Source organism: Phocoena phocoena, chromosome 4 (genome assembly GCF_963924675.1).
Source record: "Phocoena phocoena chromosome 4, mPhoPho1.1, whole genome shotgun sequence".
NCBI classification, from domain to species: Eukaryota; Metazoa; Chordata; class Mammalia; order Artiodactyla; family Phocoenidae; genus Phocoena; species Phocoena phocoena.
This window is the reverse complement of record NC_089222.1, coordinates 31,420,011-31,438,471: the sequence shown is the minus strand read 5'-3', so window position 1 is coordinate 31,438,471 and position 18,461 is coordinate 31,420,011. Positions and strand designations below refer to the sequence as shown.

Below are 18,461 nucleotides of genomic sequence, written 5' to 3'. Positions count from 1 at the left end.
CCCAAGAGTTGGGATAAGGGATTTTGTGGCCTTGCGTTAACATGGGAAGGGTCTAAATATTAAGTAAATAAAGTATGTTACAAAATACTAAATATTGTATGGTACTGTTTTACGAGCACATTATCCCTAATTAATGTCAGCATTCAAACATGCGGAAAAAAATTAAAAGCTTTTTAAAAAACAGTAGCTGTAAAAAAAAAAAAAAAAAAAAACAGTAGCTGTTGTTAGAGAATAGCATCATAGGGACTTTTGTTTAAATGCTTTATATTTCTGAATTTTTCCACATTTTACCAGCAGGTATGTATTACTTTTTTAATGTAAAAAGATATGACTTTACCATTAAAAACAAAAAAAGACTCTTTAAAATACATATTAAAATATACAGACTTTTTCTAAATGAAGCAATAATGCTGAGGTAAAAGCAAGTAGTAGTTCTCCACCTCCCATTAACTACATAAATATGGCTGACAAAATAGCATCTTGCCTAACTATTTTTAATACAACATCCAAAGTTATATTCCCTAACTTAATAAAAATTTTCTGAGCACAGAATATGTGAACAGTATTTTAAATATCAAAACTGTATAGGGAAAATGACAAAAATCATAAACAAAAAATCTTTCCCTCTCTTTTATTCATATCCAAACTCAAATATTCCTGGTTTTCCCCCCCCCCCAAATAATTAGAATTCCATTTCATTGTGCCAGTTTCCTCTTTTGGCAAATGTAGATAGTAAGAGATAGTAATAACCTCTAGAGGGTTGTTGTGAGAATTATAAATGTAAAGGCCTTGTTTCATGAGTGCCTGGCACTTGCTAATTCCTCAATAAATACTACTGCTTTTATTATTAATACCGGTGTTATTGTTCCTCTCAGTCAAAAGGCTGTTCCTGTCCACTATGTTTTGGGGAGCTGTTTCATGGAAGAAGCTCTGAAGTGTTAATTTAATTGCGCTATTTCTATATAAGATAAGACAGTTGTGCCTTAAGTTAGTTTCAGTCTGTTTGTTACCATGGTAATGAGATTTGGGGGAGAAATTCCATAAGAAGTTTCTAATTCCAAATCAAACTTTTTAAACTTGAAAACAAACTTTCTGTGTTTGTAAAAGTTAGTCACTTAACACACTGTGTTTTGGATTCTTTGTTTATAAAATAACATTTCTTTTTAACAAAATACAAACATGTCTTAATGAAAAGTATCATATAAATGTAAATCAGGGACTTCCCTGATGGTCCAGTAGTTAACCATCTGCCTTCCAATGCAGGGGACAGACGCGGGTCGGGGAACTAAGATCCCACATGCTGCGGGGCAAATAAGGCCACATGCCACAACTACAGAGCCCACACGCCCCAACGAAAGATCCTGCGTGCTGCAGCTAAGACCCAACACAGCCGAAAAAATGAAAGTAAATCACATTGCTTCTAAATACCAATGCTTTGATTAAACTATAAACGGGAAAGTTTTTTTTATCTTTTTAGTAACATGGGTGGCTTAATCTCTCTAGCATAAATGTATTTGCAATATGCAATCATACACAGAACAAACAGTACAATACAGTAAGTCTTAAAATCATGCCTTAAGAAGATATAATTTAGCACAATAGAGTACATTCTAAAACAGAACTTTGATTACAACTAATCTTATATAATTCTACCCTAATAAAGACAATAATTTTAAGCTACATGATTATTTCTTATATCCATTACTTACCCTTTTTCATATGTGAATTCATCTTTCAGGGAATTAGCTGATGATTCGCCAATAAAGACAGATGGAATGTCAATTTTCTTTAGTACCTCAACTGTATAAAACAATAATAAAATTATTCTTCAAAGCCCATACTTAGTGTAAAATCAACTTAACCTTCTTCATAATAACAGCAAATACAACTGGAAATAATTACAATCAACTTGAATTATCTATTAGTTGGTCTTCCAGATTGCATATTTATACCACCATCAAAATGGCTGAGAAACATTATTACATTTACAATAACAAAAGCTAACATTTTGCATATAACATTACCGCACTACCTCAATAGTCCTGAGATTGAAATATAACTCCTATTTTGATTACTTCCATTTGACTTATTTGATTTATTCCTCTACAAACATAATTAACTATTAGAAAAGGAAGAAGAAGAAGAAATGTAAAGTGTTTTTTCCACTCATAACTTAATTCCTAAATGAAAAAGTGAAAAAAGCTTTTTGTTTACATACCCATTCCCACAAGAGGTGTAAGCCAAAGAATGTAAGAAAAGACCATTTTACAACAGTCTGAAAAATGACACCACACATCTAAGGCTTTACAGAGTGAAGGGCTGACAGTTCCGAAAGGGCACAGGATAGGGAAGCTGGGTAAATTTCTACTTCCTCCTAAGCCTGGAGTTCATGATAAAGCATTGTGTTTTGATTCGTGTCCCACGAAAGTTTACTTTTATATCTATGGTAAAAAAACTAAAATCAAATGCCAACAAAAAAAGAACTTTGCAAAAATTACCCAGTACTCGAGAAATAAAAAAAATCATCTTACTCTTCCTATAGAAAAAGCAGCCATATTTTTAACTGTGAGTTATTTTAACAGATTTGGCTTTAGAGGAAGTCCATTTGTTTGCTTTTGTTACATTTTTCACAACAACTTTGTTCTACATTTCTTTTTAAAATGTATATTAATTATTTATTTAAAAGAGGGGGGTGGATACAAGTAAAGAAGAACAGAACACAGCCATAATCCTTCCCACCCAAAGACAAGGCTTTCATTTGAAGCAATATAAACAGTTCTTTAAGTTTCAACAAATGCATACAATTATGTGAGCACCACCACGATCAAGATAAAAAATGTTTTATCATCCCTCCAAATTCCCTCATGCCCCTTTACAGTCAACCCTCACCACAACCTCGGCAACCGCTGATGTATTTTTCTTTAATTCTTATAAAGACAAGTTTTAAAGTTTTAAAATCTTGGTATCCTTAGTACATTTTTTTTTCCTTTTCAGATTGTTTGAATATATGCAAATAAAATCATTCCGTACGTTCTCTCTCTTTCTGTCTCTCTCTCTCACACACACACACATACACACATGCCCATATCATATAAACCCTAAGAGGGAAGGAACGAAAATGGCTAGCAGAGGAACACTTAATCACTATCTTTATATTACTAAGATCAATAAATATTTAAATTTTTGTATTAATGGGATCATATAATAATGGGGGAAAAGTATAGGCTTTTTCCACTCAGTGGTATACCTCAGATATCCTGTCATGTCAATAAATAAATACCTACCTCATAATTTTTAATAGCTACAGAGGTACTGTTATATAACCATATATATTTTAGGGAGATATTTTCTGTCATGCTAAGAGATCTTGCTCTTTCACATAAGTTTAAATTTTAATTTATCTGATAATTAAAACTTGGAATTGTATACCCTTTGTAAAATGCTTTACTCTTTCATGAAGATACTCTGATAAACTCGAGGAGGAATTTTTGGCTTGTAACTACTGGCTTAGAATTATTGGAAGCAACATAACTTCCCTGAGTTATGATATCTAATGAGATGTTAAAAGCTCCTCATTTTAGTCAGAAGATTAAGAAGGGGGAAATGATGTACACAAATATAAACAGCCATCCTGGAGACTCTGCAACATCATTTATCTACTGAAAACAAAACCAAATGTTTTAGTTCACAGAATACTTTAAAAACACAAAATCTTAATTCTGATCCACAAAACAACTCTGTGAAGTATGCGTGCCAAGTAGTAGTATCGTATCACAGACAGATTATAATTGAAGCAGCCAGCCCCAACCTCTCCAGACGCACACGTCCAACTGCTGGTTCAGTTTTTCCATTTGACTGCCTAGCAGATGTTTCAACCTTAATGTTTCTCAAACGGAATCCTCAATATCTCTTTTCCATTAATCAGGTCTACTTCTGCTCTTTCTCATCTCTGTAACTAACTATTCACCTAGTTTCTCAAGTTAAACATCTTGGAGTTTTCCTTGTCTCCTCCCCTTCTTTTATTCCTTATATCAAACCCTATCAACCTCAAAATATATCCATAATTCTATCACTTCCCATCACAGTCACCGCTAATACTCCAAACTGCCATCGCCTCTTGCCCGGCTGCTGCACCGATGTTCTAACTGGTCTCTCAGTTGGCACTCTTGCCCATCTCTCACCTTCAGTCTATTCTCCAAAGAACAACCAAAGTGATCCTTTAAAATCTGTCAGATCACCTCACACCTCTGCTTAAAACCCATGTAAAACAAATCCCAAAGTCCCACAAGACCCAACATGATCTAGTCCCTGGCTCCCTCTCCAACTTCATCCCCTGCAACTCTCTCTCTCCCTTGTTCATTCTACTCCAGCCACTGTGATTTTCTGCCACACCTTGAAAACACCAAGTATGCTTTATCTTTGAGCATTTGCATTTGCCTGCCGTTCCCTTTCCTCGGAATATGCTCCTCTACAAACATAATTAACTATTAGAAAAATCTGCGTGGCTCAGCCTCTCAATTTAGACCTATGCTCAAATGTCAAAGCCTCATAGCAACCTTCTCTGATCACCCTATCTAGAATAGCTATCCTCCTCTCATCCCTGTCACTATGTATCCCTTTAACCTGGCATGTTTTTCTTCATAGCACTTACCACTACTTGACATATACCATACCTCTTTGATTATGTGTTCATTTCCTCTCTTCCACCCTAGAATGCAATAATAACAATAATAATAACTGCAGCAATAATAACAGCAGCTAAATAACCATTAAATAATTACTAAGGGGCTTCCCTGGTGGCGCAGTGGTTGAGAGTCCGCCTGCCGATGCAGGGGACGCGGGTTCGTGCCCCGGTCCGGGAAGATCCCACATGCTGCGGAGCGGCTGGGCCCATGAGCCATGGCTGCTGAGCCTGCGCGTCCGGAGCCTGTGCTCCGCAACGGGAGAGGCCCCAACAGTGAGAGGCCCGCGTACCGCAAAAAAAAAAAAAAAAAAAAAAAAATAATTACTAAGAACCAGGCAGTCTTCTAGATGTTTTATATGTCATAAGCAACAAACCAGTGAGTTGAGTACTATTATCATCCCCATTTAACATATCAGAAAAGTGAGGCATAGAGATGTTAGGTAATGTTCCCAAGGTCACATAGCTGGTAAATGGTGGAGCTGGGATTCAAACTTTGTAAGGCAATACTCAGAAACCATACTCTTTTAACTACTGCATTCTGCTACCTCAATGAAAAGTATGAGCAAAGCCTTAAAACTATCATTTCCTGCTGTAGTCATGATGCCTAAAAGACCGCTTGATGCAGAGTAGCCTGTCAAAAAATATTTGTTGAAGGCAGAAAGCAAGGAAAAAAGGAGAAGAAACAAACCCATACTGGTAACTTGCCCTACTTATACAGCTAGAAATTTGCACAGCCTAGACCCAAACTTGAGGCTGAGACTCCTAATGTAGATTCTTTCCACTCTGCTATGGCATGGGTTTTCTCATATACCTTCTTTCATATGATCTTTAAAACCTTGTCAGGTTAAGTAAAAATTAAAATTATTCACACTTTTACAGATGAAAATAAAGGGCCTGGAAAGGTCAGTAACTTTTCCAGCAGCACAGGTCAGTTCATATATCAACTAACTTGGAATAAACCCACATTTCCTGGTCTTGAAGTTTGTATTCTTCCCCACCACATTCTGCTGCTGCCTCCTGAAGATGACAAATGTGACTGACTCACTGAGCTAATCCATCCTATGTCCTAGCTGAAATAAGAAACAGATACATTCCTGTGTGAAATGTTGGCAAGAGGCCTTTAAAACTTCCTTTTGTGTCCAGATATTAGAACCTCTGCTCTTAGGGGAACACATGTGGCTATGATCTAAGCCTAAAAAAGAGCGATAGATACATGCTTCTTTTAATAAATCTGTGCTTTCCTTTCCTCTACCAAGTAACAGCAAAGATGAAAATGGTAAAGATCTTTACAACATGTTGGATATATGAAATGTTCAAACACATACACACTCAAGGACAGAGCAAAATGTCATGGAAAGTAATCCAAGCAATGAAGTCAAGAACCAAAATTCTGAACAATCTTTGAAATATAATAACTCAGTTGGAACATTTCCATAGCAACAACAGGATTATATGGTCATGTGCTACTTCTAATATTTAGCACACTTTCCTTAGGAACTGATATGATAATCACAAAAAGGTTTTAGTACAAAGACAAAACAGGTGTTATGGGGAACTGACACTTTCATCTTGCAAATTTCTTATGAAAAGCGTGTCAAAAGAGAAAATAGTTTACAAATACTAATCATTGTATTCAACCCAGAACCCATGAGAAGGTCTTGAGGGTTGCTATAACCTAGGCCCAGGCCTTCAGCAAAACACACAAAGAGTAGGTAACCTGCTCAAAATTATACATTCAAAACAAGTAGGAGCTCACATTTGAATTCAGGCCTATTTTCAGAGTGTGTACACTTTCTGTTTTGCCAGTAATGTATACAGGTCACAAAAGTGACTAGCCTGGGAGGTACTGTGTAGGATAATAATTTTTTTTTATGGGAGGTGATTAAAGGAAGAGAAGACAACGGTGTCCAATCTGTAGTAAAACAGTACTAGTTTATTTGATAAGTAAAATCCCTTCATCAAGTCCTCTAATTCCTAAACAGTGGTTATCAAACCTTTTGTGAAATGCTAGAACCTCTTAAGGGTACTTCATGCATTCTACAGTTATGATTTAATCAGCTAGAAGATTAAAATAATAATTTAAAATATAAAGAAATTAACTAATGGACTTATCGCTAAGTTTTACTTTTTATATATTGTAATTTTGCCCCAGATTAAATTAGGGGTAAGAAAGAAAAGAGTTCAACTCAACAACAACAAAAAATACTGTCTCATGTTATAAAAAGATTTTTTTGGTCAAGGAATCCAAAATATTTCCTATTGAGGATGCAGTTATTTAAAGTCCTAAATACATTCCAATGGAGTATATCAGTCCATAGCTTTAGGTCTGCTCTTTGCTGCAAACTCTTTCTTGCATATATGACTCAATTCAACTTAATAACAAGAGGTATTATTGTTATATACTAAAAGGAAAACAAAAACAAAATATTTAATCCTGAATGTTGGCAGTGTATTTATTTAGTGTATCCTGGGCTCTGAACCCAATTGCCAATGTATGTGTGGATCTTCCCAGACCATCAAACAACTCAACTCAATTCTGACATTGTCTACCTGGAGATATAGCATCAGATTCCACAGGGAACCTTGTTCGGTCTCACAAGAATCCCCATCCCCCACTTCAGACACCAGCCACAAGTCCAAGCTGTTACCTGTGCTTCTGACCCACCCACCAGCTATGGACTGGAGGTTCCAACAACCCTTACTCCACGGGTTCAATTAATTTGCGAGAGCAGCTCACAGAACTCAAAGAAACATTTTATTTACTAGATTACCAGTTTGTTATAAAAGGATATAATTCAGGAACAACCAGATGAAAGAGATGTATAGGGCAAGGTATATGGGAAGGGGTGCAGAGGTTCCATGGTCTCTCCAGGAGTGCAACTTTCCCAGCATCTCCGCGCTTCCACCAACCCAAAAGCTCTCTGAACCTGTCCTTTCAGGTTTTTACAGAGGCTTCATTACATAGGCATGACTGATTAAACCACTGGCCACTGAGGTCAGGAGGTGTGACTGAAAGTCCCAACCTTCTAATCACCTGGTTAGTTCTCCTAGCAACCAGCCCCATCCTTTGGTGGAGTCCAAAAGTAGTCTCATTAACATAAAAAGACACCTTTAACACTCTCACTAAATTAAGTGAAAGGATATAGCTTAAAAATCAGTCTGATTAAAGCCAGTTATTTCATTAAAATTGGCTCATTTTCCCTACGAGCTAATATTTAGTAAAGAATAAGGAAAGACATTCCCATTTTGAATGGAAAGCTACAGGCATGCCAATGTATGTTAAGGGAGTAATAATAACCAACTGGCATTAAGAGAGCACAAGTATGTGGCTTTGAAATTCCATAAGAATATAGTAGCTATTTAGTATTTCTGCATATCCTAAAATTTCACCTTGTGAATCTCTAAATAAATCACAAAAATTATCCTACGGCATCCTTAACTCAATATGCTTATCTTTATTTAAAGCTTTGGCTTTCCTTTGGTTTTTTACCAAAATATCAATACATCCTATAAAATGAAACACATAGGTTAAAAAACAACAGTAACAACGACAAACTTCAGAAAAGAACAAGTCAATTCCACTTATATTGTGAACAAAATTATCCCAAGAGGATTATAAATTGGAAATTATCTTTCTGATGGAGAAGAAATTTTGCTTTTTAAACAGAAAATAAAAGAAAAGAAATTCTGGTAAGTTTTAGTTTCGAATGATTGGTCAAACAGGAGAGAAGAAAAGTGATACCTGTACTTACTGTCGTTGGATCCCATGCTAATGAGGTCATCAGAATCAACATTGTGAACTATGGCTGCTTTGTATCCTGCTCTCTGTGCATTTAAAACCTGCAAGTCAGAAAACAGTCATAATATGAGGAAGAAAGTGCTTTGTCATAAGGCCCCTCAACTTCAGCAAACATAAATCAACGAGCCCATAACATACAACTAGAACTAGATTATGTATATATACAAGAACAGATCTCAAGTGTGTTCTTGAAACATAATGTGTTTTATAATTGATTATCAAGGACTTCTTTAGATATCTTCTTGATTTCACTCATGGTACTAAATGAAATGAGAGGCAAATAAGGGACAGAGACACAAGCTACCAAACCAAAAGGATCCAAAGCAATAAACCTGTCTGGCTCTAAAGAGGTAGAGACTTGTAATCAGGCTCTCGAGAGTCGTCAGCCCTTGAGAAGTCAAATCTACCTCTGCTACTTACAAGTGCATTATACTTGGGCAAATTCTTTTTCTTCCTTAATCCTCAGTTTCCCCAACTTTAAAATGAGAATGGCAACAATATTTTTCACGTATGTAAAATAATTTTTTAAATGCTTAATACCATGCCTGATACATAGAAATGAATCAAATAAAAGCTATTCTTATTATTAGCATGATCATCAACGATTTTCTTTAAAAGTCCTTTCTAAAGCTTTGAAAAAATTAAAAATAACTCCAGCCTGAAGTTGCTTACTTTGGTTCTACTAGCTATATAATCTTTCCTAAAACTAGTCTCCAAAATAGTAAGCTTCGCACCATAAGAATATGGCTAGATGTGTGGAAGGATTTTCTTACATGAAAGATCTGAAAAGTATCCACACATGTTACCACACCTCACTTTTAAAATAACAATCTGTTTTAAATAAAAATAAACCCAGACCTAACTCCTTTGGACTGTTTGGTAAAAATGAAGGATCAGATCATTATTTGCATACTGTTTAAATAAAATGAAAATTGGGTATGCAAATATATATATATATATATATATATATATATATATATAATAGTTTTGAATGCTCGAAATACTTTTGAATACTCTGAAAACTATATACATATAATTCTGGATACTTAATATGGTAAGAAACCCTTGAAACTCTGTTTTAGTTATCAGCATAATAATGATTCAAAATTCTACCGTAATTCAATAAAGATAAGACCTGAGTCAAGCTCCAAAGAGTAAGGGAAAGCCCAAAACGTCGAGTTCTGAGAGTAAAAGGAATGCCCAAGTGTTCAGCAGACTGGATTTGAGTGCTAAGTAAGAAAAATGAGGCTCATGTATTCAACCCCAATCAGGTAAGAGTGAAATTCTCTTCTACATTACCACTGACTTCTCTACAGCTACCTCATAAATGAAAGCTGGAATTCTGAAAGAGACAATAATGGGCACTAATCAGGATATTTTTATCCTATCACCAAAAAAACCCCTGAATCTGCAGTGCCTCACAGAATTAATATTTTGTTCATCTTTATAGTCTCTACAGAACCTATGAAATAATATCCTGACAGAACAGGCACTCATTACATATTACTAGAATGAGAAAATTTATAAAATATGTGGTTAAATTAATAGCTCATATTATAACATTACAAACACAAGAGAGAAAATAAGGCAGTTTTTTTAAAATGAATTAAAATAGCATAAATAGTTCACCAACATAGGACCTACTGCTCTAATGTTGGGAATAACGGCAAGAAAACCAACCAGCCAACAAAATTGTTACAAGGAATGTTTTGCAGTCATGCAAAGAAAAGTCAATAATCAAAAAAGTAAGTTTACTAATTTTTGCCTATGTGTGCATGTTTTATTTTTAGGTGGATTTTGTTTGTTATACAACTAAAATTTAAGAAAATGCCAGCCTCCACAGCCTCTTCTCTGTAGATTTTACTGCTTTCCAAGGGGAGGGAAAAAAAATCTCTCAAGAAGAACAGAATAGCTTCTAAACTTTATTTCTTATTTATTACTTATGTATTAACCTATTATTTATTCATTATATTATCATAGCAGAACAGACTTCACTTAGCTTTCATTAAAACAAAAGTATACTTGGTTGGGGTTGCTGTTAGTTTATCTGATGCTTTAATGACCATTTAACTGTTCCCAAAAAAAGCTAACGAAGTAACTAAGGAGAAATGTTTCTTTCACAAATCCAGAAAACAACTGTTTCCAGAGATACAATTTAAGAAATATAAAATTTATATCAAAAGTTGTTCTCTCCTAATATAAAACTTAAGTTTTACATTTCTTTTTAAAGCCAACTAATACACAAAGTCATTGAAATTACATGATTTAACTTGTTTCCCTGAAAAATATATATTTGTGAGCAAAGATACAACATGTTAAGATACAGGGTAGGTGGTCTCAGGAACCATGATAAAGTGTATGTAAAGAAACATAGTTCAATTCAGTAAGTGTTTGCTGAATTTACATAACAAGTAAGGTATTGTGTGTTGGGCACAATGCAGAACTCAAAGGTGAATCAGAAACAATCACTATCCTCAGAGATCTGGACACTCATGGATATCCAAACAGATCCAGTGCTTTCTAACCTATCTGCTCATGCTATCATCTCTGCTTGGAATAGGCTTTGTCTTCTGAACACCTAATCAGCCCTTTAAATTCCATTACCTCCATGAAGCCTGCCTGTCCTGTTCCATGCCCTGTTCCACATGCTGCCCCAAGCACCCATATAACTGCTTCCTGCTTAGTATTTAAATCAATTTGTTATCTTATATAGTGCCTTATAGTTGTTAGGGAAGCACTGACAGAAACCACCCACCCTGGCCAGGCAAGGTAATAGCCACTTGCATGAGTTATCTCACAACAGGAGATTCTGGTAAGGAACACGGAACTAACAAGCTACCACCAACTGGAAGAATTCGGAAAAGGTCAAAAGGAGAGAAGAGACGCCAGTCCACATGTCCTACCAACCTCCCAGAATCCTTCTTGATGGAATTCATCTTGGCTGAGCGATGAGTGTGCCACCAGGAAGGACTCTGAGTCAGAATGACTGGCCGGAGACAACCCAGAAACTAACCCCATCACCATAAAACCCGAGACTGTGAGCCACGCGGCAGAGCAGTCCTCCTGGATTCCCTGACCCTACTGCTCTCCACCCGGGCACTCCCCCCCGAAAAAGTCTCTTGCTTTGTCAGCACGTGTCTCTTCAGACAATTCATTTCCAAGTGTTAGACAAGAGCCCACTCTTGGTCCCTGGAAGGGGTCCCCCTTCCTACAACATACTTACACACTATATATACCTTCCCACTTACAAAACAGGCCTTCATGGGGTCCTTAAATCTTCTGCAGTCTATGTGTGAATTTTTCCAGTAAGAAGGGACAAAATAATCATCAATTTTACAAGAGGCTTTCTGAACTGCAAATTGTTAAGAATGTAAATTAATGGATTTACAACAATCTGCTATGTAACTAAATCTAGTCATTATATTCTTAAAACTGCACTGAGCAGCTGAGGAAAACTGTTTCTTTCACACATCCAAAATGCAATTGGTTCCATAAATACAGTACAAAATTGTATCAATATCAAAAGCTGTTCTCTAATAAAATAATAAAATTACTTAAATAGAAAATGACTAAAATAGGAAGGAATTCTGTAAGCACAAATGTGAATTACAAAAAATAGAAACATGTTTTCAAAATTTTAACAAGAAGGCTTCCCCAAGGTCTTTGTTGTTGTTATTGATTTTTAAAATAAGAAATTAAATAAAAGAAACACATTAACATATGGATCAACAGGCTTATGAATACAAACAAGGAAAATATATCCATGTTATGAACTATAAAAATCATGTGTCAGTCAAATTAAATTACATTTTTAACTAAGCAGCAGCTGGTATTTTCAAAAACACATGAGGCAGAAAAAAGACCTAAATCATTCAGTATGCATGCGCAAGGTTTCACATTCATAAAATGCAACCTCAAACACGTTGTCAGATGGAGGCAAAGAACTCAAAGATTCATAAATAAAAAGCGGGCACAGTTAACAAACCTAAATTCTAAAACAGCCATCAACACTGAAAATTGCATGAAAAGGCCTTCTGAATTGAACTACAAATCTGCCTTTTTAAGGAAACTGATTAGGGAGCCATTAGCTCAAATAGTGGTAAATGTACTAGTTTACATCTAATCAACAAATTAGCTGCAATTAAATTACGCAGACCAGGTAGCACCTAACCAAGAGTTTTAAAGAAATATGGGACTGCTGTCTTGTTATTATAAATAGCCAGTATGCCAGAAGATAGCGGACTGCTAATGGAAGAGGCTTCAATAAGACATGTTCTAAAAGGAACCCTGGGAATGACACAATAATTCATCTTATTTCCAGACTGGACGAATTGGTAAAACACTAATAAAAGAGGCATTGTAAGAAGAAAAATGCGATTGCACTGTCAAGATGTCCATAGTTCATTAATGACATAAATGTACACTAATCTATCCTTGTTCTCAAAAAGATAATAAAACCAAAATCCTGCTGCCTTAATGGAAATCACAATACTAGAAATCTAAATTTATGATATTTATATTTTAAAGTATTGCCTTAAAAATTAACAAAACATAATTTTTTCATGCATCTTTTCATAATCTTTTTTCATTATCTTTAGATAATTAACATCTAAAAATGTTAATTATCAGAAAACTAAGCCTGACACCATCTTGAAAAAAGAGATGTGAAAAATAACATTTAGAGCATTATGAATGCCAGACTTCATGTTTCTTAAGGAACTACCTTGTTTATTGGTATATATCTCAAGCCTACAAGAATCTCTCTCATATAAATACTTGTTTAATCAAACTAAACTACAACTAAGATAACTATTACCCAGTCTTACCCAGAAAGATATATGCCACAAAAATGAAATTTCCTTATATTTATTGCTTAGTTCCCCCTTAAAAACATGCCAAAAATTTTACTTCAGTCATTGTAGATAAAAATTTTTCTAAAACATTTTCCATTTTCCTAGCTGTCTCAATTAAAAGACACCAAATGTGATTTGACCTTTTCCAGTGACTTGGGGATCATCATGAACATGCTTTACTGGACCCTAGCGGGGTTTTCTCCTTCATGTTAAGTGTCAATGTCACTTCCTCTCTCTCTGTGCTTAGACTACCAGTAGTCATTCTAACCTTGCTCCACCCTTATATTCTTTTTTTTTTTTTTGCGGTACGCGGGCCTCTCACTGTTGTGGCCTCTCCTGCTGCGGAGCACAGACTCTGGACACGCAGGCTCAGCGGCCATGGCTCACGGGCCCAGCCGCTCCGCGGCATGTGGGATCTTCCCGGACAAGGGCACGAACCCGTGTCCCCTGCATCGGCAGGCGGACTCTCAACCACTGCGCCACCAGGGAAGCCCCACCCTTATATTCTTTTCTATAATAGAGAAACAAAGAAGTAAACCTGATAAGAATTCTATTCTTTAAACAAAAAATTAAGTACATAACAAGTTCCAAGAAAAATCGGGAAAAGTATATGGCTTCAAAGCTGAAATTTTGTGACATTTGTTATGGTGGTACAAAGGCATGTTTCCGTCTCTTATTTTACGTTATGTTTGAGAGCGTTGACCTTTTGATTTATGGCATATTACAAATGTACATGTTTATTTATTATTTAGGCTTAAAGATAAGTTGTATTTATTTCATTAGAAAATTCTGGTGGTAGGGCTGGTAAAATCTGTGTTTGTATGCAAAGCCATACTTACCTGTTTCAAGTAGAACAGAAAACAGAAGCCAGAATCCTTGGAACTTTAAAAATTAATTAAAGATTTTATGTTATGCCCCAGTGGCAGCATTTTAAAGTCAATCTTAGTACATGGGAAAGCAATTTTTAAATATCGAGGGTATTGAAAACTGTAGGTAATAAAACAATTTAGTGGACCTGGGTGAACTTTTTTAATAAAAGGAAATTTCATTTACCAGAGTATCATAGCTAATACAGGTAAGTACTGTTTCATGAAACTTTATTACAGGCTGCATGTTGTATGTGTACTGAGGCGTGAATAAAAATAAATTTCTGAATGTGGGCTGCAGTCAAAAAAGTTTGAAACCCATATAGTGAGTTTTTAATGTTCTGTAGGTTGTCTGCAATCAGAAAAGAGATTTGTGCTTCTCCACTCATTGCAACAATATTATTCTGTAACATACCATCACAAAATCAAGGTCATTAACTTTCAGGTCTTTGAATGTGGCTGTTTCTAATGAAGTTTTAATATTATATCTAGTACATGGTTAGTACTAAAGATTAAAACCAAAAATGATCCTTTTTTCTTAGTGACATTAAGAAAACCCAAATAAACCTTTATGTGTAGCTATTTCTGATGTTTGCTATTGATTTAAAGATGTTTTTCTTTAAAAAAAAAAACTTTTACTTTTATATAATGAACTATACCAGTTAAAATAAACTATATCAGTTAAAAGCTGTCTAGATTTTTACTTTTGAGAATTGCAATTTAAATTTAACAAAGGTATCCATAAAATATTCTCTAGTTACCTATGTACTGACTATATTAAAGTGCAAATTAAAATGAAGGATCCAACCTAAGTTCGTATTTCTGGATACTGATAGGATTCATATTCCAATCAAATCTTAATTATTTCTCATCCTGACACAGCAGAAGCTCCATTTTAACCCACCCACCACTGTTAATAAAGCTTTTTGGAAGAAACTGTTGTGCAACAAAAGGATAAATAGACACTTGCTATCAGCCTACTAGGAATTTCCAAGTAATGACAAGGATTCATACTGCACTTGAAAAACAACTGATGGGGCAATGAGACTTTGATGCTCAGCGCCACCCAGTGACAGATCTCTGAGCATACTCCTCCCTTTACTGCCTACTCATTTTGATGTTCTAAGCACTATACTGTAAGCTCAGCACACAGAACTGCATAAAACATTAAGTCCTACTCCCAAGAAACTGAAGTGAGAAAAGATATACCCATGGTGTTTTTTTTAGGCTAGAATCAAGTGAGAGAAAGAAAATATTACATGGCAAAAAGATAGAATCTATAGTAAAGAAATAGGAAATGCATAGTACTGTTGGCTGGGGTTTGCCCTGGCCTCAGCAAAGAATCCTTCCTATCACAAGCTTTTCAAACACAAGACAGAAAATGAGCAGCTTTAGTTAGCGATCACTTTGTGGTACACTTGACATCACTTTATTAAAACATTTGAAATTATTGTAAAAATATTCCGAATAGGAAGCTCCTTCATGAAAATAAGATATTAATACTAGTTTAACACAATCTGTAAATGAAATAAAATCTAAAAGATTTACCTAACAAAGTCTTCAATGAAGTCTGGTTAAAGTAATTAACAACATTAACTAATTAACATTAGTAACAGGTCTCTCTTAAGCTGAAGAGCACTCAGATATTTATTTTACTATTTAAATTGTACATACATACATTATGAATACCTTTTCTGTGAATGCTATGTTTTAAAACACAAAGGTAAAAAGCCAAAACAGAAAAGCATAACACAGATACTGATGGTTTTGGAGCCTGGCCTCTTCTGTCCATCTTGGCTATACAGTGGGTTTTGGCACTTCCAGCAATCTGAAAACTGAAGCTTCACTTTACTGTCCAACCTCTATGGATCCTCTGCAGAAAATGTAGTATAACTCTGCTTCTAAATCTTTCCAAATGCCAACTGAAAAAAATTCTCTGGAAAACATTTTCTTTACTTTCAGAACTGGCAACAGAAAGCAACCATGACTCAACCATCAGCCTGGGCACAAACTACCCTTTTTCCCAACTTGGATATCTAACACAGAAAGAAAGTTGTTTTCCCTATAAGGGAAAGAGATGAATTAAAGAAATTAATGGGGGACTTAGGGAATAGAGATAATTTTCAAAACCTAGCTATGATCTTCTTTCATCTGAAGAAGTAAGAAGAAATTAAGAAGTAAAATCTCTTTCTCAAATGATCAAAGCAAGGCAGATGAGAATGGAACAACAGTAGAGAATTCAGAGTGTGAATGTAAAAACTGTTAATTCTATCTACAGGATAAAAATTCCTGGAAACATTACAGTACAGTAGGGAATAATCAATTGTTGAAATAAGATCCAGAACTGTGGCCAGCAATCCTGCCAAGATTAAATCCAACATAATTCTTTCCTACAGGTTATTTTAGGATCACTACAGGCCATGTTGGGAAGAGCTACTCTATGGAAGACGGTATTAGACCCTAATGACGTTTTCACTCTCATTAATAGGACTTCAATGACATAAGCCATCTTTCCCTCTTTCTTTAGATCCCATCTTTCTTCCTTAACTAGACATTCTTCATTTAATGTGTATCTGAGTAATATGAATAACTTGATTTTGAAGCAAAACAACGTGTGTGGAATCTATGACAAAGGAGGTAAGAATATACAATGGAGAAAAGACAGTCTCATAAATAAATGGTGCCGGGAAAACTGGACAGCTACATGTGAAACAATGAGATTAGAACACTCCCTAACACCATACACAAAAATAAACTCAAAATGGATTAGAGACCTAAATTTAAGAACCGAAACCATAAAACTCCTAGAAGAGCACACAAGCAGAACACTCTGACATAAATCAGACCGATATTTTTTGGCTCTGTCTCCTAAGGCAAAAAAAAATAAAAGCAAAAATAAACAAACGGGACTGAATTAAACTTAAGGCTTTTGCACAGCAAAGGAAATCACTGATAAAACAAAAAGACAACTCACTGAGTGGGAGAAAATATTTGCAAATGATATGATTGATAAGGGGTTAATATCCAAAACATATGAACAGCTCATACAACTCAATATCAAAAACAAACAACCCAATTTAAAAGTGGGCAGAAGACCTGAATAGACATTTTTCAAAGAAGACATACAGATGGCTAACAGGTACATGAAAAAATGCTCAACATTGCTAATTTTCAGGGAAATGCAAATGAAAACCACAATGAGATATCACCAAACACCTGTCAGAATGGCTATCGTCAAAAAGCCTACAAATAACAAATGTTGACAAGGATGTGGAGAAAAGGGAATGCTCCTGCACTGTTGGTGGGAATGTAAATTGGTGCAGCCACTATGGAAAACACTATTGAGGTTCCTCAAAAAACTAAAAACAGAACTACCATATCATCCAGCAATTCCACTCCTGGGAATATACCCGAAGAAAACGAAAACACTAATTTGAAAAGATAGGTGCATCCTGATGTTCACAGCAGCATTGTTTACAATAGCTAAGTATAGAAGCAACCTACACGTCCGTCAATAGATGAATGGTTAAAGAAGATGTGGTATATAACTGAATATTATTCAGCCATAAAAAAGAATGAAATTCTGCCATTTGCAACAACATGGATGGACCAAGAAAGTATAAAGCTTAGTGAAATAAGTCAGACAGAGAAAGACAAATACTCTATGTTATCACTTATGCATGGAATCTAAGAAAATAAAACAAATATATATAACAAAACAGACAGATTCACAAATATAGAGAACAAGCTAGTGGTTACCACTGGGGACAGAGAAGGGGCAAGATAGGGGGATAGGATTAAAAGAGATAAGCAACAAAGACATATTGTGCAGTACAGGGAAACAAAGCCAATGTTTTATAACAACATTAAATGAAGTATAATCCTTAAAAATTTTGAATCACTATGTTGTACACCTGAAACTAATATAATATTGTAAATCAACAATACTTAAAAAAAAAAAAGAATGTGTGTTGAAGAGCTATGTAAATTAAGTTACTGGCATTACATTCTTTCATGAGGTTAGGGTAAAGTACATGTAATTTACTATTTTTCATCTTTTTTATTTATTGAATGTTACTTTCCTAGTAAAAGAAGAGAATTTGCTTTGGTGTTTTAATACTGAATAAATTTGTATATAAAGGAATCTAATTATTAAAACACAGATATTTTTATCAAAGGGTAGAAGAAAGGAATGAATGAATAAATTAAAGAACTAGTAGCACAAAGCTGTTTGAACCATATATGGGTAGAAATGTTTC

General features: G+C 35.1%; 1 protein-coding gene across 2 annotated transcripts in view; it reads right to left on the bottom strand.

Annotated features, from left to right (window-relative positions):
- RNF13 (ring finger protein 13) overlaps window positions 1-18,461 on the bottom strand; it is a 140,511-nt gene that overhangs the window by 46,695 nt on the left and 75,355 nt on the right. The window contains exons 5-6 of one of the 2 annotated variants that reach the window (XM_065875717.1): window positions 8,427-8,524; window positions 1,710-1,800 (exon numbers count right to left, since the gene is read on the bottom strand). In XM_065875717.1, the coding sequence (XP_065731789.1) occupies window positions 1,710-1,800; window positions 8,427-8,478 (143 nt within the window). In that variant the 5' untranslated portion in view covers window positions 8,479-8,524. The remainder of the gene's footprint in view (window positions 1-1,709; window positions 1,801-8,426; window positions 8,525-18,461) is intronic. The other variant, XM_065875716.1, reaches the window with a different exon arrangement.